Below are 25,741 nucleotides of genomic sequence, written 5' to 3' on the forward strand. Positions count from 1 at the left end.
CGTTTTGAGTTGCTCAGTTAACGACACTGTGACGATACGAGTGGGACTGTACAGTACACAGTGTGACAGTGGCAGCCGTACTCTGCTGGGAACCTCCCCGTGCCCGTTCTCAGGTGTGACCCGTGTGTGTGTGTGTGTGTGTGTGTGTGTGTGTGTGTGTGTTATTTCGTCTTCACACGGTCATCTTCTGAAACCCTGGAGATACTTACGCATAGCACTGTAATTCTCCTAAGACCTCCAGATTTTTGAGAGTACAAATTATTTACGTTCTATGTGGGACAGGCCAACGGAAGTCAAATGGATAACAGTATGAGAGCAGATGCCAATCGTGACAGTTTAAAGAAAGTTCCACCTGCCGAGTATTGAATTTTCGGAAAAGCTAAGTGTAGTGACTGGTAATCAGAGTATTAACAGAGTCTTTTGGACCTGTTCAGGAGATCAGGTTTGAGTGTAAGTGTTTTCTGGGCCTGCTGTTGTTTGAACAATCGTGTTACACAAGTGACTTTTTTTAATTCCATTCAAATAAACACATGTGTGTGATTGTGTCTCACTATTATTTTTTAAGATAGTTCATTTTTGTGTGATTTAAATCAATGCTGGTTACTATATTGTGTACCATATAGTGACTAATTGGGGAGACCAAGATTTTATCTATTAACAGCTACCAGATATTGGCTTTGGAATTTGGGGCAGGTTATATCGAACGATCCAACTGCGTGGTGCCCCAATTTTCCATTACGACGTGCCGATTCAGTTGTCACATAGTGCAGAGATGACGAATCTGCCGATACACAAACCTGCAAGATGGCACCACAGGAACAAACGAATCATTCAATCGGAGAGGACGGCATTGGTATATTTAAAACAGTGAAGAGCAAAGTACAAATTGTGCAATCGGATGCCCGACACGAGCACTGCCGTGTCACCTTTTATTTTGTTACATATCTGTACAATATTCAAAAACCTAAGTTTACACAGTGATTTCAAAAAATGCCGAGCGCACACTCGTGACGTCAGCTCTCGCGAGAGGTGCGCCCCGCGAGAGTAACGCCACCCCGTTTGCCTCGCAGCCTCAGTTCGGCCTCCACACGAATGCCGGGCACTCCTGCCACGTCCCCGTCCTTTTCAGAGGGACATCCCACCGTTCACTTCACGTGGTTTAGGTAAACTAAAGAGTACCTGAATCTGGACGGCTCTGTGGGGATTCGACCGACACCGGCCCCAGACGGCACCCCACTGTCTCGACAGCTGAGCGACCTCACACTATATTATTTCACTTTTGTACACGGCTTTAAAAATCTAATTTTAAATATCATCATTGTTTGTTCTACAGTAGGAAAATTGTTTTTAAAAAAAATGTCGAATACATCCTTTCTGTCAAAGACCGAAGCCATTTACGAGCCCCGTCCCGAGCATTTATACGAGGCGAGAAAAAGATAGTGGCGAGCTTCCGTAACCTGTCTGCCTAACTGCACTAGCAAATTCTGCACCTCCAACACGAAAAGTTCATTCGTGTGCTGAATGCTAAAAATGTTGACCTTCACTATAATAATGAAATGCATACCAGTAACATAAGCAAATTTTGCATCCCGGTGGAAAGATTGCGTAGTCAGTTTTTTGCTGTGCCCTCCAGCTTTGCACTTTTGCTGCCGCAGTGTACAACTAGGAAAACCCGGTACAGTGAGCAATTCCTTGTACAAATACTTTGCTTCCTCACAGTAGCCTATTGGAAGTGTCCGACACTAATTATACGAGGACATTAGCCTCACACAGACAAATAGCTTGAGGCAACTCCAGGCAGTGCTTCGGCTTCCCACTGCAGACCGAACTGAGGCCTCGCTAGCATCCACACTTCAGTCAGAAAGCCTTCTCTTTGGCGGTCACAGGACGATTGCTGAGAGCAGTCAGTCATTACATTAAGGAGGTGGTTGGCAGTGTTATTCGGTGGAAGCAAAACGTGATGTGCACCACCAAATTTTATGATTTTCTCTCTCTCTCTCTCTCTCTCTCACTCACTCACTCACTCACTCTCACACACACACACACACACACACACACACACACACACACACACACACACACACACACAGACAGACAGACAAACATACAAGTTGTAAATGTATACAAATAAACAACAAATCTACTGCTACAGCTTTTAAAAAAAAAAAAAAAAAAAAGGAAAAAATATACAAACAGTCAACATATCATGTCACAGCCGATGAAGTCCTTTACAGTTTCCTACACACTAAACATAAAACACACATCTCTTAATAAGTAACATGCTGATCGAGAAAAATCTACACAAATTACAGAACCGTTTCGATTACGAAACACACTCCTTTCCGCAGCAAACAAAACGCTGCTTCCATTTCTCCTTTGTACCCATTTCCTCAGCCTCATTGTCAATAATAACTGATAAGAATGGGAACATGTCTGTCACAAAGGAACATATGTTACAGTAGTTTGGAGTACACTTTTTTCCTGCAAAACAGGAATACAGGTGTCACTGGAACCACACATAATGGCATCCAGTAAAAGGTATGTTTATCTGGCTTGCACAAAATCAGCTCAAAACTAGCACAATTGTCAAGTAATCTGAAAGTAGTATTCAGAATAGAGTACACGTGTGTGGAATTAATGAAATTTCTAGTCACAGTAGCACACAAATACAAAGCACTTGCAAGATAAATAAGTTCTACTTTCAACACTGCGAGCCACGAGTTTTGTGAAAAGTGTAACATTAGAGGTATCTCGGTAGCCCAGTGGAGATTTCACCAAATGTCACAATTTGTGACCACAGGGGGCAGGGTTTCTCCAAACGTACAGCCAGTGCAGGAAAGGGAACACAGTGGCAGTTACCGTCCTGTAGTGACACACTTGCTCGCTTCTGAATGTGCCGCGAGTGCTCTGGCCAACACCTCACAGCTGCCACTATCCCCCGTCCGAGATACAGACAGCCACAGCTGTGAAAAGTCCTCTTTCGGACTGAGGCCGTCAGATACTTAGGGCTACAGTCACCTACGGGGAGTATTACGCGTGAATCTGTGGCCGTTTAGACCCCCACAGTGCCGGTGAGAGTGTGTATAGAATTCTTAACCCTTAAATTTCCTAGCACAAATTCACACGTGTCGCGCTGACGACTGTACTCAGAAAGATCCCTCACTGTAGAAAGGGGATACAAAAATGAGTCTGAAGGGGGCTATTTTGAGAGCGGCCCCCACAGGAGACGTAAACTGTGGATCAGTGTGGCCTAACTAGAAACGCCGAACTGAAATGCTGCACGTTTCACAGGGATTTGAAGACATTAGATGTCACACGTATTCCTTCCACCTTGTAACGGTCCGTCTGGGTCACACTCTCTGCCGCTGTACAGTGCCGATCCCAAAAGTATTAAATGCACACGACGGCAGGAAGCGACCGAGGTATCTTGTCGCTCAAATGTCAAACCGGGATAGGCTACCTCTCTGGCTCGCAAACTTTCGCACGGATACGTCGTCACGCTCTGTCCCGGTGCGAGAGCTCTCGACACGCCGACGTGGACGCCAGCTACTTGGTAGGGCTGGAGACGGGGACGCCGACCGCCGGGCCGTTGACCGCAGGCGCGCCTTCGCCTACGGCGCCGCGCATCGTGTCGATCTTGGCGCAGATCTTGAGCGCGGGGCCGAGCTTCATCGACATGGCCGACATGAGGTGGTCCTCCTTGAGCAGCATCAGGGCCTGCCCGTCGATCTCCTGGATGGCAAAGTCCTCTACGTAGTCTGCGCAACCGGGCAGCCCCTTGATGAACTCGCACACCTCCGTCACCTGCGAGGAGAAAAGTAGCGGCCTCAGACTTTGTACGGGAGTAGGCGATGCACTACTTTAATGTATCTCTCAATACGTCACGTATCTTACTGTGCTGTCATATATTTACAATCGTGTTTATTTCTTTGACATTTATTAATGATTATCGAGCACTTTTGAAGTATTTTAGTAACTTGTACATAACAAAATAAGTTATATCACTTCATCTGCATGATTATGAAACAGTACAAATTGGAATTACTGATTCCTTTTCAGGCAGGTCAGTAATTTCAAATCCAGAAGACGATAATTCACTCGCATAAAGGAGTTTTTTGTACAATACAAGCAACATTTACAAACAGAAAATTACAGAAAAACCCAGAAGAAATGTCATAGTTTATTATCCAGTATGAAAACAGTTTAGAAATAGTTGTCTTTAATCAGATAAGTAGCTGGTTATATCAGGTGATGTGACTTTAGCACTGAAACCTCTATAAATGATAGTAACCAAAATAATTATTTGCCACAGCAAGAATTTGCATATTTCAAAAGTAGCTGTACAAAACCAATTTTGTATAATGCAGAAAATGTACAAGCAAATAAAATGTGCCACTTATCTTCCTTATTACTGTAAAACTCATTGCCACAATTAAGTTTTTGTAAATACATAATTTTTCATTATAAGTTTACAAATGTATTAACACCAATAATGACCTAGTTATCAAGGACTGTTACTTTTCAGGTGCAATTCCAAGCAAATAGGTGGTTGTTGTTGAGTTAATTGAAGGGAGTCCAGGCTGTTGTCGGAAGACAGAGATTGCAAAGGTTTGAAATGAAAAAAGTACCAACTCTTTAACCAGCCTATGTAAAGTTTATAATAATGTGTTCAAAGTTGAGGCAATATAAGATTACCTGAGTTAAAAGTCAGCGTTTCATTCTGTAGTTTGGAATAAGATCTCTTGCCAACAATAAACATCGAGCCCATGTCATCAGTTAGCTACTTGTGAAAATCAGTATATTCCTCTTTGTTGTTGCATCAGCTACAAAATATGAAATATGATTATTTTTGCTAACCAATTGCAGTTTTGAGAGCATTTGTCTTTTGCATGTAAACATTGTACCGACTAAGCTATCCAGGCATAAATCATGTCCCACCCTCACAGCTCTACTTCTGCCTTTCAGAAAGTAGGAGAGATGTACTGGCAGGATTAGAACCAATATAGTGTTGATAGATCAGTGAGTACAGCATTAGCCACAAAAAGGCAGAAGTTCCCCGTTCAAGTCCCAGTCCTGCGCAAACTGCAAGGAACTTTAAAACTTCCGTACTTCATTCACGCTATTTTTAAAATACAGAAAACCGATACGATATAATTAATCGGCGAGGTAATGTGAACTTGTTAAATTTTTTCTGACATTATGATTTTATTATTTTGCTTTTTATAGTTCACCCAACACAATCACACGAATATTTCGCAGTGCGCTAAACAGTTGTGATTAGCCAGTGGTCATTTTCAGACAGACACAGTGATACTGAATATCACAATAGGCAGTTAGGGTGAAGAGGACTCTACTTCTCTGTAAACAGCAACCACAGAAGCTGGACAAATATAGATATAAGGAAGACAACTGAAGAAACATTCAGTGCCAAAGCAAATACTTCAACTGATCAACAGAAGATGGAAGTACAAAATATATATTCAGAAGAAGACAGGAATCAAACATATACATCACTTCAGGAATGAAATAAAAAAGAAATGTAGGTGAAAATCTTGCAAGGACAATGTGAAGAAATTGAAAAAGAAATAGTCATCAGAAGGACTGATTTGGCATGTGCAAAATGAAAAGAAACTTCAGCTTTAATTTCATCAAATGTGTCGACATTAAGAATGTTACAGTATCAAAAATTGGCTTTACTTTAATTAAGAAATTGCCGATAATGTACGCGTAGCAACCCGTACGTTACTACAACGGCCACCACTGCTGCAGCACACGTCACACAGTTTGAACAGCACGCTGCTTGGCCACTCCGGGCCCCACATGGGAGCTGACAATTGCTGTCTGGCTCCTCGGTCACCTACAGCCAATCGCTGATGGCCACAGTGTGCGAAAGCCCTTTATACGGCCGTACACCAGCTCTGGTGGGTAGTCAGTACAGATCGACAAGTCCATATTCGTCACTAGTCTCGTATGTATCTTTTCTACATCTACACGGATACTCTGCAAATCACATTCAAGTGCCTGGGAGCGGGTATACAATGTAAAAGGCATATTACTATATACATAACTAGGTCTAGATTGGGACTTCCACAATGCCAGGTCTTGTACGCAATGACATCTCGGTCGGCAAATGATTCCAATTCTCTATTGTTCCAATCTCGTATAGCGCGCAGAAAGAATGAACACCTATATCTTTCTGTACGAGCTCCGATTTCCCTTATTTTATCGTGGTGATCGTTCCTCCCTATGTAGGTCGGTGTCAACAAAATATTTTCCCATTTGGAGGAGAAAGTTGGCGATTGGAATTTCGTGAGAAGATTCCGTCGCAACATAAAATGTCTTTCTTTTAATGATGTCCATCCCAAATCCTGTATCATTTCTGTGACACTCTCTCCCATATTTCGCGATAATACAAAACGTGCTGCCTTTCTTTGAACTTTTTCGATGTACTCAGTCAGTCCTATCTGGTAAGGATCTCACACCGCACAACAGTATTCTAAAAGAGGATGGACAAGTGTAGTGTAGGCAGTCTCCTTAATAGGTCTGTTACATTTTCTAAGTGTCCTGCCAATGAAACGCAGTCTTTGGTTAGCCTTTCCCACATTTTCTATGTGTTCCTTCCAATTTAAATTGTTCGTAATTGTAATACCTAGGTATTTAGTTGAATTTACGGCTTTTAGATTAGACTGATTTATTGTGTAACCGAAGTTTAACGCGTTCCTTTTAGCACTCGTGTGGATGACCTCACACTTTTCGTTATTTAAGGTCAACTGCCACTTTTCACACCATTCCGATATTTCTTCTAAATCGAAATCGTTTTGCAGTAACCAAAGACGGCTGCTCCAATTGTCTCCCAAATCGTTTATATAGATAAGGAACAGCAAAGGACCTACAACACTACCTTGGTGAACACCAGAAATAACTTCTGTTTTACTCGATGACTTTCTGTCAGTTACAAAGAACTGTGACCTCTCTGACAGCAAATCACAGATGCAGTCACATAACTGAGACGATATTCCATAAGCACGCAATTTCACTATGAGCCACTTGTGTGGTACAGTGTCAAAAGCCTTCTGGAAATTCAGAAATACGGAATCGATCTGAAATCCCTTGTCAATAGCACTCAGCATTTCATGTGAATAAAAAGCTAGTTGTGGTTCACAGGAACGATGTTTTCTATACCCATGTTGACTGTGTGTTAATAGACCATTTTCTTCGAGGTAATTCATTACGTTCGAACACAAGTGATTTAAGTTGCTTCACTACTCTGAGGATATTTACTTCTACATTACTCATGTTGGCAGCTGTTCTCGATTTGAATTCCAGAATATTTTCTTCTTCTTCTTCCGTGACGGCATTTTGGAAGGCTGTGTTTAGTAACTCAGCTTTGGTAGCACTGTCTTCCATAGTATCTCAATTGCTATTGCGCAGAGAAGGCATTGATTGTTTCTTGCCACTAACATACTTCACATACAACAAGAATTGCTTTGAATTTTCTGCCAGGTTTCGAGACAAATTTTTGTTATGGAAACTGTTATAAGCATCTTTACAAAAGCTCGCCAATCTTGGAGATTTTGCGTCTGTTTAAATTTGGCATGTTTGTTTCGTTGTTTCTGCAACAGTATTCTAACCCGTTTTGTGTACCAATGAGGATCAGCTCCATTGTTTGTTAAGTTATTTGGTATAAATCTCTCAATTGCTGCCATTACTATTTCTTTGAATTTAAGCCACATCTGGTCTACACTTATATTATTAATTTGGAATGAGTGGAGATTGTCTCTCAGTAAGGTGTCAAGTGAATTTTTATCTGCTTTTTTGAATAGGTATATTTTTCGCTTATTTAATCATTAAACTGTATCTTCTTACTTAGGTTAAGCTGTCAGTCTGTGACCTAATAAATGTGAATTTCATGTTTTTGTGTTTTTCAAAGTGTACTAAGTCACAACAATATGTTTACAGTATACCACTGTCTGGAGGTGAATCGTGGATTATGACAGAATAAGAAAAAAAGAGAACAGAAGCTTTTGAGATGTGGTGCTGTAGAAACATGTTGAAAATTAGGTGGGCCAGTAAGAAATGAGTCGGTTCTCCTCAGAAGCAGTGACGATAGTAACGTGTGGAGTACATTGACAAGAAGAAGGGACAGGATGGTAGGACACCTGTTAAGTCATCAGGGAATAACTTCTGTGGAACCAGAGGCAGGAAAAAAAAGGATTAACAGGGGGACACTGGATGTATACGAAGAAGGACACAACAAATGGTCACAGGATCATTTGGGCCACAAAAGAAAGTCACTGACATGGTGATTAACCTGCACTGGTAGACTCTAATTTCAATGATCACGTTAGGTGATGTCTCACGAGATATTCTTTATCCCCTACGTCCCATTCCCGCAGGTATGGTGCAGACAAGACGTAGTGTTGACTTACAGTTATTGCGATAAATTTTACAGAATGTTGCAACTCATTCTGTTATTGACAGTCTTCTCGTGGCAAATTTAGTCAGTCAGGAGTCGAAACAGCCGAGTGTACAATGTTACAAATCTGAGACGACGGCAGCCTCTCACAGCTGCAGGCAGCAGTGACACTCACCGACCACTTGAGCGGGTTGACCTTGGGCTGCCGGTTCGCGGCGTCATCGTTGTTGTTGTTGGCGGCGGCGGGGTTGCCGTTGTTGTCGGTGGCGGCGTTGTTCGAGCTGGCCCAGCTGTCCTGCGACTGCTCGTCCATGACGGCGGACGCGGCGCCAGAGCCGGGTGCCGCGAGGCCCGCGTGCACGCCGCTGTCGCCGCCGAAGCTCTCCGCGCCGGAGTCCTCCGTCTCGTCACCCGCACTCTCGGCTCCCAGCGGCGCTGTCGACGCCGACGAAGAGGACCGCGTCGGCGCGCTCGCCCCGGTGGCGTTCTGCGGGGAGACGGAAGGCATCGGGGAATCAGTATCTGCCCAGGTACGGTCGAGAGTGACTGTCGCGGAGGATTCTTTGTAAAGGACCACTACAGATTTACAGCACTGCATACTTCGGCAAGTGGTCACTCGAGATACCAGTGTGAACTCGGATGGCACTCTTATTTTGTGCAGACAAAAGCCCACGTGCACGAGTCATTTCCAGTACGGTAACTGACTCGTATTCAGTACAGATACTGAAATGCAAATGTCACGTCAAAGTTTTAGTGCATTATCTGATGCCAGTGAGTAGTGAAGTACCTGTGAAATTCATCATTGACAGACCTTCTTTTGAGAAATTGGGTAGTTTTATGTGTTGTACTCTAGAATAACAATTTTGAGCACTAATATGAGATGTTTACATTACTTTCAAATTATTTTTCACAAATGCACACGTTAATAATGTAAGGTAAAAATACTTTTCTTGTAGGGCACTTCATTGTTTATCTTTCATTAAGCTCCATATACTGTATGAAGTTTACCCTTTTTTTCCTAGAGGAAGACTAGGTAGTTTACAGATTTAATTCTACAATAAATCATTTAAGCCAGTGCCAAAACCTCATACCGGTCGAGAAAAATGAATATGAAATCGAAATGAAGACACGTGTGAAAAGGACCAATTTTTATGCGTAAAAGTGCTATTTTATAAAAGTTTATGACCTTATTCATTGTAAAAGATTACATTGAACAACTTACAATGTAATAAATGATGTAAAACTATTGCAACACAGTACAGTGAAATTAATTGTGTTGAACATTATAATAATTGAAAGTTGTGGTTTGATTGTTACAAACACATAAAAGTACCAGTAGCAGAAGCCACAATGTATATTATTCTCGAGACTTACTGAGCAAACTGACTGTACGTTTTTGCCTTGCACATTTTGTAAAATAAACTGAAGATGAGAGTATTTGTGTCAGGTTATTTACATAAAACCTGGACCAACAAATCTTGCCATTAAATCTTACAATTTTTGATTATTGAAAATTATTGTTTCCATCATTAGCAGATAGTGGTACGTTATACGTCACAATCTTTAAATATGCACCAGGTGGCAGTATTTAATGTGCAAAAATTAAAATTTGGATTTACCGAAATTTGACTAGACTGTCAAAACATACAGGCTAGGGTAAATCGAAATCAGATTGTTTGGCTGTACAGAATTCAGAGCATACAAAACCTAAGTCGCACTCAAGTAAACACTAGCATAGCATTCACTAAACGGTCGTAAACAATAATTGCACATCTACTGCTGTGTTATAGTGTACTTAATTATTAGTCCTACCCAACACTTATGTTTAACATACAGGGTGAACTGAAATTTGCGCACTTGGGCTTCACAGCGCGATTCCTCACATGCTAGCGGTAAAAAAATGTCTGTCATAGAATTTCATCTGGCAAGTAAATCCGGCAGAAAAAGGACGTTAAAGAATGACAATCTGGCAACACTGCAACCACATGTACAGTAACTACCTCTGACAACACATTTTGGTTGTGCACTACAGTTGGTGCAGTGAATACAGTTTTGGGTTAGCACGCAGGATGTTTCGATCTTGGGCTGAGGCATATGGTTTTTATTTGGTAAATGTAGTCCAGGTGGTACGGTATCTGGCATCTTAACCATCAACAGCGATTGAAGTGGGTCCTCTATAAAACATTTGTCCTTACATACTACAATCGTAGAAATGGAAGATTGGTTAGCTTTGAAAGAAGCTCTTTCCACAAAGTGGGCGTGAATTTATTCACACCACTTCATCTACTAGATGGGGTGTAAAGCTAGTTCACGTCCGTAGTAGAATACTACACGTGCACCCTGGGTAACGCTAAATGAACTAGCAAAGTACAGGCGACCAGATAATCCTTAGTTGATCTCCTGGTCACGGCAAATCACGATGAATTCTAGCAAAACGAACCCTTTGACTAGAGAACTCGGATCGCTGATTCGAGTCTGCCACCTGAATATTGAAGGCATAAGTAGAGCCAAATGCATGTACTTGCATAAAGTTTTAACAAAGAACGACATTGACGTAGTTGCAATTCAGGAGACCCATACTGAAGATGACGAGCAGCTTAGATCAAGGGGCATAATATCTGGCTATGACCTAATAGGCGCCACACACCACAGACATTATGGCACGGCAACATACGTCACGAGAAATATCGAAGAAGTGGCTCTCGTATCAACATCTACCACAAACGACATTCACGAAGCCATTATAAAAGTGGGTGAAATCACAATAAATAATATGTACAAGCCTCCAGGGCAATCGTGGCCCCCACAAGCCCTTCAAATCCTGCCTCACCCAGCAATATACGTGGGTGACTTTAATAGCCACCATGAACTGTGGAAATATCGAATATCTGACCAAAACGGCGAAGACCTGGTGAAATGGACAGAAGATCATAATACTCAACTAATCTTTGACGCCAAAGACCGAGGTACATTTAAATCAGCCGCTTGGCTAACTGAGACCTGCCCTGACCTCAGTTTTGTTACAACTGACAAGAACAACAAACCCCTGCCGGTCTCTCGCAGGGTACTTGAGGATTTCCCCCACTCTCAGCATCGTCCAGTGCTCTTAGAAATAGGTCTTACTATTCCCCTGATATCCTCTTATCCTCGTCCTAGATGGAACTTTGGGAGGGCAGATTGGACTGCTTTCTCGGAGAAACTTGATAAATGCCTTGGATGGATACCCCCAACGTATAAGAACTACGAAAGATTTGTTGGAGCCATCATCAGCTCAGCTAAAGCTAGTATGCCCAGAGGATTCAGAAACGAATATGTGCCAGGATGGAGCGAGGAAAGTGAAGGGCTTTATAGACAGTTTCTGGACAATGGGGATAAAGAAATTGCAGACGGTCTATTACATAGCCTAGACGCGGCCAGGCGTGCTAAGTGGATGGAGACCGTGGAACAAATGGATTTTACAAGATCAAGCAGAAGGGCGTGGTCTTTGCTTCGGAGACTTGGAGGAGGAGGTAAAAATCTGCGAATGACCAGCGCTATGTCCCCAAATACAGTTGCGGTTCACATCAGCAAGACGTCCAGGGCCCCAAAGGAACGAGCCCATACTATAAAAATTAAAAAGGAGCTTAAAGAGCTAAAATCGACAGCAGAGAACAATACATCTTATTCCCAACCCTTTTCAGTCGAAGAGTTAAATATGGCCCTGAACGATATAAAACCAGGAAAGGCCCCAGGGTTTGATGGGATTCACCCAGAATTTCTGCTCCACTGTGGTAAATTTGCAAGATTATGGCTTGCGCGATTCTTCTCTAACGTGTTGCAAACTGGAAAAATTCCGCACACTCTCAAAAAGGCTAAAATTGTTGCCATATTAAAACCGGACAAACCGAGTGACCGACCTCAGAGCTACCGCCCAATCGCCTTACTCAGCATGATCTATAAATTACTGGAGAGACTTATGTACAACAGAATGAGCGAAGTCATCCTGGAGGCTGTACTGGTAGAACAGGCGGGCTTCCGGCCGAAAAGAAGCTGCACGGATCAGGTCCTCGCTCTAACAACCTACATCGAGGCGGGCTTCCAAAGACAGCAAAAAACATCAGTGGTATTTGTTGACCTGACGGCGGTGTTCGACACTGTCTGAAGACAGGGCCTGATTTATAAGCTCCTCCGCATCGTGCCATGTCTAAAAACGGCTAACCTTATCAACGAAATGCTCTGCAATAGACCATTCCAGGTTGTCATCGGTAACAACAGAAGTAAATTCATGAAACTTAATAAGGGCCTGCCCCAAGGTTCAGTACTGGCTCCACTGCTTTTCAGCATGTATATAGCCGATATGCCTAGGACGAGATCCAAAATGTTGGGATATGCGGACGACTGGGCCTTGGCCACACAACACCGAGTGATGGAGGAAACTGAGATCACACTATCCAGCGATTTGACCACTCTAGGGAAATACTTCAGTGACTGGAGGCTCCAACCCAGCCCATCCAAAACAGAGGCCACTTGTTTCCACCTGAATAACAAATTAGCAAACAAAGAGCTCAAGATCCGCTTTGATGGCGGCATTCTTCCATATAATAGAACACCAAAGTATCTGGGCGCGACACTCGATAGAACATTGAGCTATAAACAACACCTTGTAAACACTGCTGAAAAAGTCAGAACTAGAAACAACATTGTCCAAAAGCTTTGTGGCACCAGTTGGGGGTCCACTGCCTCCGTTCTGCGTAGCTCTGCACTGGGACTTGTCTATTCTGCAGCAGAGTACTGTTCCCCAATATGGTTAAATAGTGCTCACATCAAGGAGGTGGACGCAGTCTTGAACCAAACGATGAGGATTATCTCTGGAACCATCAGGTCAACTCCTGTCCAATGGCTGCCTGTATTGAGCCATATCCCGCCGCCACATTTGCGCAGAGAACACGCACTTGTCAGGGAGTGTCGAAAAATCCAAAATAGCCCAGATCTTCCTATCCACACCCTGAGTAATGGAATTGAGCAAAATAGATTGAAATCTGGACACCCCCCTCTCGCAAGTGCCAAAGATCTGGTAAAGAACGCTTTTATTCTTGAGGACCGCTGGAGAGAAGAATGGGAGGAAAAGACACCGCCTCAGGTTAACACCTTATTGGGAACATCTAACAGACCTCGGGGCTTTGACTTGCCCCGCAAAATCTGGTCTACCCTTAACAGGATCAGGACGAGCCACGGCCGTTGTGCGGACTTCTTGTACAAATGGAGCATAGTGCCATCACCACAGTGCGACTGCGGCGCTGACAGGCAGACAATTCACCATATCGTGGTAGAATGCCCTCTGAGGGCCTACCCTGGGCCAACAAGGGACTTCATGGATGCGACAAACAGTGCAATCGATTATATTTCTAACCTAGATGTTTGTTTGTGATATTGTAACTGTTTTGCGTGTTTTGTACTTTTAGATTTTTCATACGTGATTTGTACTTGCCATACGCTAAATAAATAAATCTACTAGATGCAAAACATGTTTACTTTGTACCCACAGATTAGTACCGACTATTATTCTTGCCTCATGCAGGTACGTTACATTTTGTTAGGCCTTGCATTACCAGTAGGACTAGCAATGTGCTTTGCGAATAATGTCCAAACTCAGTTACTATTTGTATGTGTTATCACCATGGTCCAACTAATTATGCCTTTCAACACTGAGTCGTAACCGCATGCTGTTGAGTATGTTTCTCAATGCATTATTATTATTATTATCTTCACTTTCTCAGACGTTAAGTCCGGTTAAAAATGGAGTGACGCAGACCTTGATCAAGCGTCACTTCCTTTTAACTGTACGGTATGTGTTATATTGCATTTAGGAACTTTCGGGTAATTGAACATGTACCAATAATTACAGATTTCTGTAGTTGTATATATAAGTTTGGATGTAGCTGTATTGCATTGATGTACTGGTGGATAGTGTGTGGTATGACTCCTGTAGTTGATAGTGTAATTGGTATGATGTCAACTTTATCCTGATGCCACATGTCTTTGACTTCCTCAGCCAGTTGGATGTATTTTTCAATTTTTTCTCCTATTTTCTTCTGTATATTTGTTGTATTGGGTATGGATATTTCGATTAATTGTGTTAATTTCTTCTTTTTATTGGTGAGTATGATGTCAGGTTTGTGATGTGGTGTTGTTTTATCTGTTATAATGGTTCTGTTCCAGTATAATTTGTATTCATCATTCTCCAGTACATTTTGTGGTGCATACTTGTATGTGGGAATGTGTTGTTTTATAAGTTTATGTTGTAAGGCAAGCTGTTGATGTATTATTTTTGCTACATTGTCAAGTCTTCTGGGGTATTCTGTATTTGCTAGTATTGTACATCCACTTGTGATGTGATCTACTGTTTCTATTTGTTGTTTGCATTTATCTGTTGTGGTATTGGGATCTTTAATAATATGCTTGCTGTAATATCTGTTGTTTATCGTTTGATCCTGTATTGCAATCACGAATCCTTCCATCTCACTGTATATATTGCCTTTTCTTAGCCATGTGTCGGATGCGTCTTGATCGATGTGTGGCTGTGTTAGATGATACGGGTGCTTGCCATGTAGTGTTTTATTTTTCCAATTTACTTTCTTCGTATCTGTTGATGTTATGTGATCTAAAGGGTTGTAGAAGTGGTTATGAAATTGCAGTGGTGTAGCCGATGTATTTATATGAGTGATTGCTTTGTGTATTTTGCTAGTTTCTGCTCGTTCTATAAAGAATTTTCTTAAATTGTCTACCTGTCCATAATGTAGGTTTTTTATGTTGATAAATCCCCTTCCTCCTTCCTTTCTGCTTAATGTGAATCTTTCTGTTGCTGAATGTATGTGATGTATTCTATATTTGTGGCATTGTGATCGTGTAAGTGTATTGAGTGCTTCTAGGTCTGTGTTACTCCATTTCACTACTCCAAATGAGTAGGTCAATATTGGTATAGCATAAGTATTTATAGTTTTTGGCTTGAATCTTGCTGTCAATTCTGTTTTCAGTATTTTTGTTAGTCTTTGTCTATATTTTTCTTTTAGTTCTTCTTTAATATTTGTATTATCTATTCCTATTTTTTGTCTGTATACTAGATATTTATAGGCATCTGTTATTTCCATCGCTTCTATGCAGTCGCTGTGGTTATCCAATATGTAATCTTCTTGTTTAGTGTGTTTTCCCTTGACTATGCTATTTTTCTTACATATGTCTGTTCCAAAAGCCATATTTATATCATTGCTGAATACTTCTGTTATCTTTAGTAATTGGTTGAATTGTTGATTTGTTGCTGCCAGTAGTTTTAGATCATCCATGTATAGCAAATGTGTGATTTTGTGTGGTATGTTCCAGTAATATTGTATCCATAATTTGTATTATTTAGCATGTTGGATAGTGGGTTCAGAGCAAGGCAGAACCAGAAAAGACTTAATGAGTCTCCTTGGTATATTCCACGCTTAATCTGTATTGGCTGTGATGTGATATTATTTGAATTTGTTTGGATATTAAGTGTGGTTTTCCAATTTTTCATGACTATGTTTAGGAACTGTATCAATTTAGGATCTACTTTGTATATTTCCAATATTTGTAGTAACCATGAGTGGGGTACACTATCAAAAGCTTTTTGGTAATCAATGTATGCGTAGTGTAGCGACCTTTGTTTAGTTTTAGCTTGATATGTCACCTCTGCATCTATTATCAGTTGCTCTTTACATCCTCGTGCTCCTTTGCAGCAGCCTTTTTGTTCTTCATTTATAATTTTATTCTGTGTTGTATGTGTCATTAATTTCTGTTTAATGACTGAAGTTAATATTTTGTATATTGTTGGTAGGCATGTTATGGGGCGATATTTAGCTGGGTTCGCTGTGTCTGCTTGATCTTTAGGTTTCAGATATGTTATTCCATGTGTAAGTGTATCAGGGAATGTGTATGGGTCTGCAATGTAACTGTTAAATAATTTAGTTAGATGTGAATGTGTTGAGGTGAACTTCTTTAACCAGAAATTTGCTATTTTGTCATTTCCAGGGGCTTTCCAATTGTGAGTAGAATTAATTGCTTGGGTGACTTCATGTTGCAAAATTATCACTTCAGGCATTTGTGGTATCATCTTGTATGTGTCTGTTTCTGCTTGTATCCACCGTGCATGCCTGTTATGTTGTACCGGGTTTGACCACATGTTGCTCCAGAAGTGTTCCATGTCTGTTATGTTTGGTGGATTGTTTATTTTAATGTGTGTGTTGTCTATTGTCTGGTAAAATTTCTTTTGGTTTGTGTTGAATGTTTGGTTTTGTTTCCTTCTATTTTCACTTTTTTTGTATCTTCTGAGTCGTTTGGCTAATGCTTGTAATTTCTGCTTCTTTTCGTCTAATTGCTCTGTCGCTTCTTGTTGTGAGATTTTACCTAACTTTTTTCATTTTTTTTCCGAGATTTCATTTCTTATAAATTGTGTTAGCTGTCCGATGTCTTTTCTCAGTTTTTCTATTTTGATCTGTAGCCTGTGTTGCCATGCTGGTTTTGTGGGTTTCTTCTGTGTGTTGGTTGGTTCTGATCTCTGCTTAGTGCGTATATTTAGTGTAGTGAGTGCTCCTATATAAACCAGTAGTTGTAGCTCTTCCATAGTTGTCTTTTCATTTATTTTGTTGTGTATGATTGTGTTGATAGTTTTTATTGTTGTTTCGACTTGTGGGTTATTTGGTGGTCTACGCAAGAATGGTCTAATGTCTGTATTTGTGTCTTTGTATTCTATATATGTTAGCTGAAATTTTTCAGCTATATCTAACATCTGTGTCACTTCGTGTTCTATTTGTGCTTGTTCTGGTGGCTGTCTTAAGATTTCGTTTTCCTCTGATTGTTTAATTGGTGCGCGTTGTTCTTTGTTTGTTTGCTCTGGGATGTTTGAGTCCATTACTGTATTTTCTTCTTCTTCTGATTGCACATTATTTTGATCCAGTATTTGTTGTACTTGTTGTTTGATGTTTTCTAATTCTGACTGGGGTATCCTGTTATTTTTTATTATTACACGGATCTGATCAGCTAATCGTTGTTCTGTTAAAAATTTTAATTCTGGGTATCTGGTAATAAATGTTGTGTATACTTGTGATCTGTATCCAGTTGTGTTGGTTCCTAGGTTTGTTGCTTGGTAATAACAGAACATGAGGTGTCGATTAACTTCATCTGACCATCTCATCCTCTGTCTTTGTTTTCCTTCTAGGGTGGTTGCAGGAAGCATATCCTGCAAAACACCTCTATTTGGATTTAAATCATTTTCCAGTTGGCTAGCAGTGTCGTTACCATTGTGGGCGGGCATAGGGTTCAAGCGTCGTCCCCGACCATGACGGCACTTGTCCGAGGCTTCTTTAGTTCTGTCCTGAACCAACTTGTTCTTTTGTTCTTTTCGTCGCCTTTTACGACTGGCAGAACATACCGGAGGCCGATTCTTTTCCCGGGCCTCCACGGGGTTTATTATTATTATTATTATTATTATTATTATTATTATTATTATTATTACTATTATTTCTTTCCTTTCTCAGACATTATGTCTGGTTAAAAATGGAAAGTGACGCAGACCTTGATCTAGTGTGACTTCCTTTTAACTGTACGGTATATGTTACATTGCATTTAGGAACTTTCGGGTAATTGAACACGTATCAATAATTAAAGATTTCTGTAGTTTTATATACAGGGTGATACAAAAAGGCACTGCCAAACTTTCAGGAAACATTCCTCACACACAAATAAAGAAAAAATGTTATGTGGATATGTGTCCGGAAACGCTTAATTTCCATGTTAGAGCTCATTTCAGTTTCGTCCACCTACGCTCAATGGAGCACGTTGTCATGATTTCATACGGGATACTCCACCTGTGCTGCTAGAACATGTGCCTTTACAAGTACGACACAACATGTGGTTCATGCACGATGGAGCTCCTGCACATTTCAGTCGAAGTGTTTGTATGCTTCTCAACAACAGATTCGGTGACCGATGGATTGGTAGAGGCGGACCAATTCCATGGCCTCCACACTGTCCTGACCTCAACCCTCTCGACTTTCATTTATGGGGGCATTTGAAAGCTCTCGTCTACGCAACCCCAGTACCAAATGTAGAGACTCTTCGTGCTCGTATTGTGGACGGCTGTGATACAATACGCCATTCCCCAGGGCTGTATCAGCACATCAGGGATTCCATGCGACGGAGGGTGGATGCATGTATCCTCGCTAACGGAGGACATTTTGAACATTTCCTGTACAAAGTGTTTCAAGTCACGCTGGTACGTTCTGTGGCTGTGTGTTTCCATTCCATGATTAATGTGATTTGAAGACAAGTAATAAAATGAGCTCTAACATGGAAAGTAAGCATTTCTGGACACATGTCCACATAACATATTTTCTTTCTTTGTGTGTGAAGAATGTTTCCTGAAATTTTGGCCATACCTTTTTGTAACACCCTGTATATGTTTGGATGTAGCTGTATTGCGTTGATGTACTGGTGGATATTGTGCGGTATGGCTCCTATAGTTGATAGTATAATTGGTATGATGTCAACTTTATCCTGATGCCACATGTCTTTGACTTCCTCAGCCAGTTGGATGTATTTTTCAATTTTTTCTCCTATTTTCTTCTGTATATTTGTTGTATTGGGTATGGATATTTCGATTAATTGTGTTAATTTCTTCTTTTTATTGGTGAGTATGATGTCAGGTTTGTGATGTGGTGTTGTTTTATCTGTTATAATGGTTCTGTTCCAGTATAATTTGTATTCATCATTCTCCAGTACATTTTGTGGTGCATACTTGTATGTGGGAATGTGTTGTTTTATAAGTTTATGTTGTAAGGCAAGCTGTTGATGTATTATTTTTGCTACATTGTCAAGTCTTCTGGGGTATTCTGTATTTGCTAGTATTGTACATCCACTTGTGATGTGATCTACTGTTTCTATTTGTTGTTTGCATTTATCTGTTGTGGTATTGGGATCTTTAATAATATGCTTGCTGTAATATCTGTTGTTTATCGTTTGATCCTGTATTGCAATCACGAATCCTTCCATCTCACTGTATATATTGCCTTTTCTTAGCCATGTGTCGGATGCGTCTTGATCGATGTGTGGCTGTGTTAGATGATACGGGTGCTTGCCATGTAGTGTTTTATTTTTCCAATTTACTTTCTTCGTATCTGTTGATGTTATGTGATCTAAAGGGTTGTAGAAGTGGTTATGAAATTGCAGTGGTGTAGCCGATGTATTTATATGAGTGATTGCTTTGTGTATTTTGCTAGTTTCTGCTCGTTCTATAAAGAATTTTCTTAAATTGTCTACCTGTCCATAATGTAGGTTTTTTATGTTGATAAATCCCCTTCCTCCTTCCTTTCTGCTTAATGTGAATCTTTCTGTTGCTGAATGTATGTGATGTATTCTATATTTGTGGCATTGTGATCGTGTAAGTGTATTGAGTGCTTCTAGGTCTGTGTTACTCCATTTCACTACTCCAAATGAGTAGGTCAATATTGGTATAGCATAAGTATTTATAGTTTTTGGCTTGAATCTTGCTGTCAATTCTGTTTTCAGTATTTTTGTTAGTCTTTGTCTATATTTTTCTTTTAGTTCTTCTTTAATATTTGTATTATCTATTCCTATTTTTTGTCTGTATACTAGATATTTATAGGCATCTGTTATTTCCATCGCTTCTATGCAGTCGCTGTGGTTATCCAATATGTAATCTTCTTGTTTAGTGTGTTTTCCCTTGACTATGCTATTTTTCTTACATATGTCTGTTCCAAAAGCCATATTTATATCATTGCTGAATACTTCTGTTATCTTTAGTAATTGGTTGAATTGTTGATTTGTTGCTGCCAGTAGTTTTAGATCATCCATGTATAGCAAATGTGTGATTTTGTGTGGTATGTTCCAGTAATATTGTATCCATAATTTGTATTATTTAGCATGTTGGATAGTGGGTTCAGAGCAAGGCAGAACCAGAAAAGACTTAATGAATCTCCTTGGTATATTCCACGCTTAATCTGTATTGGCTGTGATGTGATATTATTTGAATTTGTTTGGATATTAAGTGTGGTTTTCCAATTTTTCATGACTATGTTTAGGAACTGTATCAATTTAGGATCTACTTTATATATTTCCAATATTTGTAGTAACCATGAGTGGGGTACACTATCAAAAGCTTTTCGGTAATCAATGTATGCATAGTGTAGCGACCTTTGCTTAGTTTTAGCTTGATATGTCACCTCTGCATCTATTATCAGTTGCTCTTTACATCCTCGTGCTCCTTTGCAACAGCCTTTTTGTTCATTTATAATTTTGTTCTGTGTTGTATGTGTCATTAATTTCTGTGTAATGACTGAAGTTAATATTTTGTATATTGTTGGTAGGCATGTTATGGGGCGATATTTAGCTGGGTTTGCTGTGTCTACTTGATCTTTAGGTTTCAGATAAGTTATTCCATGTGTAAGTGTATCACTGAATGTGTGTGGGTGTGCAATGTAACTGTCAAATAATTTCGTTAGATGTGAATGTGTTGAGGTGAACTACTTTATTATTATTAATATTATTTCTTTATTATTATTATTATTATTATTATTATTATTATCATTATTATATCAATGGGACTGTGGAAATATCATGTCTATTACCATTAGGGAACCAGTGTAATTTGAAACTGAACATTTCACAATTAGCGGTGTCAGAATGAATCATATAGAACAATATCTCTCAGACAGTTAATGTCATTAGATGGAACAACACACAGGACTGACAGCATGTTTATACTGTATGTGCTGTCCGCCAGACAGGGAATACTTGTGTGCGAAGTAATGCGCCCTTGACAGATTGCAACGTACATGTGTACACGTCTCGAATTTTCTCATTGTAAACCTCTAAACCAGTGTGGCAGACGTATGGCATACAGCAACGGTGAACATGTGGATATGCTTCTGGTCCTCAGTGCATGTGATAACCGGGCTGGTGTCGGCACTCGTGAATATGCTGCCAGATATCCTCGTCGACGCCATCCAGATAAAAATGTGTTTCGTTGTCTGGAACTGTGCCTCCAGGTGTCGGGTTCTCTCCTTCCACCGTCGTGTGACAGAGATCACCCACAGACTCGCCATACTCCAGCTACTGAGGAAGCTATTCCGGAAGTTGTACACCGAGAACCTGAGCGAAGTATACGTCACGTAGCGAGGTAGCTGCGTATGTCGCAATGCAGGGTCGTTAACGTGCTGCACGAGCGTGGGCTGCACCCCTACCATTATGCTTTTACGCAACACCTGCATCCTGCAGATCGCCAGCAGCAGATGCAATTCTGTGAATGGTTCCAACCACAACAGGGAGCCAATGATGACTTCGTGAACACTGTATTACGGTCAGATGAAGCAGCATCACTCGTGAGGGTGTCTTCAATATGCACAATGCCCACCATGGCAAACTGGTCATTTTTTTCAGCAGGTACCAATGCCTGGGAATGTCACGTGGGGTGTCGAGGTTAACCTGCATGTCGTCTGTGACCGTGGATATCGAGACACATTACTGTAGGATTACACAACTGCAGAACAATCACTGCAAGCAGTCACACACATTAAATATCTCGGAGTACTTGTACAGAGAGATTTAAAACTAATCACAGGTAAGGTAGACACCGTACAGATCCACTGGAAGAATCCTCAGGAAGTGTAGTCAACCCACAAATGAGGCAGCCTACAAAACCTTCATTCGAGCAATACTCAAATACTGCTCATCATTCTGGCATCCGTACCAGATAGCACTGATAGTTGAAATAGACGAGACCCAAAGAAGGGCAGCCGAACGGTTCCTCCTACGTCCGTGTCGCGAAAAGACCGTACGACTAAAATTAGCGAGATTCGAGTCACGCGGAGGCTCGACAGCTGTCGTTCCCGCGAACCGCCCGCAACTGGAGCAGGACGGGGGGAAAGTGACACTGGCATACAAATTACCTCCTGCCACTCGCCATAATGTGGCTCACGAACTATCCCAGTGAGAACTGCATACTGTGGTCAAATGTGTCTGTGAGAAGTGCAACTCCGGATGAGCACGTGCCAGAGTGGCTACGTGGGGCACAGTAAGCTCCTGGAGAGTGGTGGGGAGGGGAGCCTTTCTGTAATCTGGCTAGACAGCTTGTACAGGAGACCTAATAGGTTGGCTCAGAACTGAGAGCAATTTCCTGGCGACTGCGAGTATTTACGAGCTACTCGCAGTGGGCGGGCCGTATCGGGCAGCGGAGTGGTCGGCACGAGTGAGGCACAGCCACTGTAATTACCTGCTTGTCGCTACTGAGTCCGATTGGCCATAACGCCTCAATCAATATACATTATAAAACAGTATGTATGTATGTGTTCCACATATGGTCTTAAATCACAGGATGGATTTCAACCAAACTTTGTACACATTCCATTATCTGAAAAGTAGCACTGTTGGCATAGTAACAACCTACCTTCCGTAGGATGGGGGTGAAAAGTAAGCATACTGTGGTGTTATACATCCATACTACCCCTAGAGTGAAAGCAGAGATGCGAAACAGTGATACGTAAAAATATTCGATGACGACTCGGGCAAATTAAGAGGTCCGACTTCGGCAGACAAAAATTCTGGGCAGTGGAAATACGACTCTTAGAACTTGAACATACAAAATTGTAATAGCTGTGCATTCAGACAGCAAATGTCTGGATACGAATAGCATTTTCCTTATCCCTGCAGGCCTGTAACAACAGGCGTGTCCAGTGATATAGCTCCAGCCAGTTTCGATGCCAACGTATGGCACCGTCCAGACACTGTATCCGAACCGACGGATCTGCAGAAGGGAACCCGGCCCGTGCCCACCGTACTCTCCTCGTGCCCGGCTTTCGGCTCCGGCCTGTGGCGTACTGCGAGGTCCGTGGCACGTGCTATTTGTGTAATGTCTGAGGAAAGGAGGACCGTATCGTGAGAGTCTCACCTACAAATGAAACGCCGGATACACGGCTACTCTCCTTCCACTTTGTGCACTTCCGACGTACACTCTGTCAGTGACTCGGGGAGGGGGGAGGCAAAGTTCTAAATCTCTCACCCAATTTACGGTAAGCCACGACACTTTCATCGAGTTCTCTAACAAAAACCGGAACGCACACGCCTCACGGTATCAGACACAATCCCGAACCTCGACACCCCACGTGACATTCCCGGGCGTCGGTACCTGCTGAAAAAAATGACCAGTTTGCCGTTGTGCGTGACATATTGAGTATTTCAGTATTCTTTCTGTATACCCTGTGTGCAGAAAGGGTTACAGCTTATAGATGACAGACAGTATTTGTGGTGTAAATGTTTAGGTGGTGTTTTCAACTGCAAAGCGTGTTTCAGTTAACTGAAAATGGTTTAGTGAATGAAAAATTGAGTTAGCAAAACAAGGACATCATTCAAAACTACCGAGATGTTTTACTTTCAAAGGAAAAAACGACAGTTGCACATACATCAGTTCAGTTCAGATTTTCCATGAACAATTACAGTGACATACATTGACAACTGCTATCACTCACTGTCTGTACCTGTTAGAAGCTTACTTTCACATACAATGACAGTTGTGAGTAAAAATAAATTACTCGGAAAGAAATACAGCAACCAGTTTTGTTGTGCTGCCCCCTGGCACCTGTGCGTTTCTGTCGAACATAGGGAATGGCCGCACTGATGTGGCAAGGAGTGTGTATCACAGCTGTTGGGTGTGGGTCGAAGCTCTCGACACATTTTGCCATACATAAAACTGTATAAACTGTGACTAACGGAGGTCGAGGCCAGGAGGGTTATGGGAATGTAGGATCCGGCCCCCTCCCTGCTCCTCTTCCAGCACTACACAGCCGTCATTTCACCGCCACACTCAGTCTTTTAATTTCTTTTTATTTCTTTCCTTTCCCCTACTCCCCCCCCCCCCCCCTGTCCGGACCTTCTCTCCTGGCCTCCGTGTAAACTGCAGCACTTCACTGTCCGCCACCCACCATACTATCCCTCCCCCCTCCCCCCCCCCCAGCCTCCTCCTTACCCCCACCCAGTCGCCACTCCCATCGTGCACCAGTGCTGCTGGCCGCAGTGTGGTTTCAGCTCTCTGAGACCGCAGACGTGTGTGCAAGTTGCGTTTGCGTGAGTGTGTGTGCAGACGTGTGTGTATGTGTGTCTACTGCTGACAAAGGCCTTAATGGCCGAAAGCTATAATTGTGTGAATCTTTTTGTCGTGCCTATCGCGACTCGGCAACTCCGCTATATGGTGAGTAGCAACTTTCCTTCTCTGGTACTGTTACATTCCGTCCTGGATTTTTCAACGTTCATTTAAGAAATGAAACAGGGTCACAGAGGTGCTCCTCCAACACCAGTGTGTAGTGGTTAATAAAAAAGAAAAAGAGAAGAAGAAAAAGGTTGAAAATGTGGGAAGAAATCGTGAGTAAAAAGGGTTTTTTAAAATCGTTAATGACCGTGAAAAAGGAAAAAAATGAAATGCAAATCGGACTTCGTATTACAGAAAAGTTATCGGACTTCGTGATTCGGAAAAGCTATTGTTGGGGTGGTCCTTGTGGCGTTTCTAAGCAAAAAACAAACCAATTTCCACTACAAAAATTATTTGAAAAAAAAAAAAAAAAAAACCAGAGAATAACAAATGTAACTGACAGGGAGAAATGGCGTAGATAGAGTTTATCCTTTACCATGTTAACATTTCTTCTTTCGTCGGGCATCCAAGTCTTCAAAAATCTCCTACTTCATTTCTGCTTGAAAGGTCTTAGCTGCTCCGAAATCTTGCAATAAATTTTCATTGTCCAGGAATTACTAATGTATACAACCATCTTCGTGTTGAATGCAATGTATTTTACATTGCTGCTTTCAACCTCCAAATTTCATACAAACTTTCACAACACGTCTGCACATCAATGAGTTTTTTCATCTTAATCCGACCAAGACTAGCTAATAAGTTTTTTACGTCTGCATTAAGCTTCCGCTCTCGAGAGACAATAGACGGATAGAAAACAAAAAAAGAGAGTCACAATTTTAGTATTTTCTCTGCCGTCGAGCGCTCGTACCGCTGCGGCGGTATAATTTACATCTGAGGGAACGAGTGTAGCGCGGCGAAATTCAAAGTCCCGCTACAAGTGGCATGCAGTGGCCTCCTGTACGGTCTAGAGTTAAAACTGCCAGTGTGTACTTTCTTACGAGAGCCGACCAGTATATTGCTTCCTCCTATGTACTTCTCACAAAAACAGCACAAAGTTAAAATTAGAGAGCTTACAGAGGTACTCCTTCCGGTACCCATTTCCGACTGAAAGAGCAAGAGGTGCGAGTGACAGA

At 41.5% G+C, this 25,741-nt stretch overlaps 1 protein-coding gene across 1 annotated transcript in view; it reads right to left on the reverse strand.

Moving 5' to 3' along the window:
• Positions 1–2,144: 2,144 nt before the first annotated feature.
• Positions 2,145–25,741, reverse strand: part of LOC124553974 (polyhomeotic-proximal chromatin protein-like) — a 354,542-nt gene continuing 330,945 nt past the window's right edge. Inside the window, exons 23-24 of the mRNA XM_047127998.1 lie at positions 8,592–8,903; positions 2,145–3,804 (exon numbers count right to left, since the gene is read on the reverse strand). Of these exons, the coding sequence (XP_046983954.1) occupies positions 3,547–3,804; positions 8,592–8,903 (570 nt within the window). The 3' untranslated portion in view covers positions 2,145–3,546. The remainder of the gene's footprint in view (positions 3,805–8,591; positions 8,904–25,741) is intronic.

This window comes from Schistocerca americana, chromosome 11, assembly GCF_021461395.2.
Source record: "Schistocerca americana isolate TAMUIC-IGC-003095 chromosome 11, iqSchAmer2.1, whole genome shotgun sequence".
NCBI classification, from domain to species: domain Eukaryota; kingdom Metazoa; phylum Arthropoda; class Insecta; order Orthoptera; family Acrididae; genus Schistocerca; species Schistocerca americana.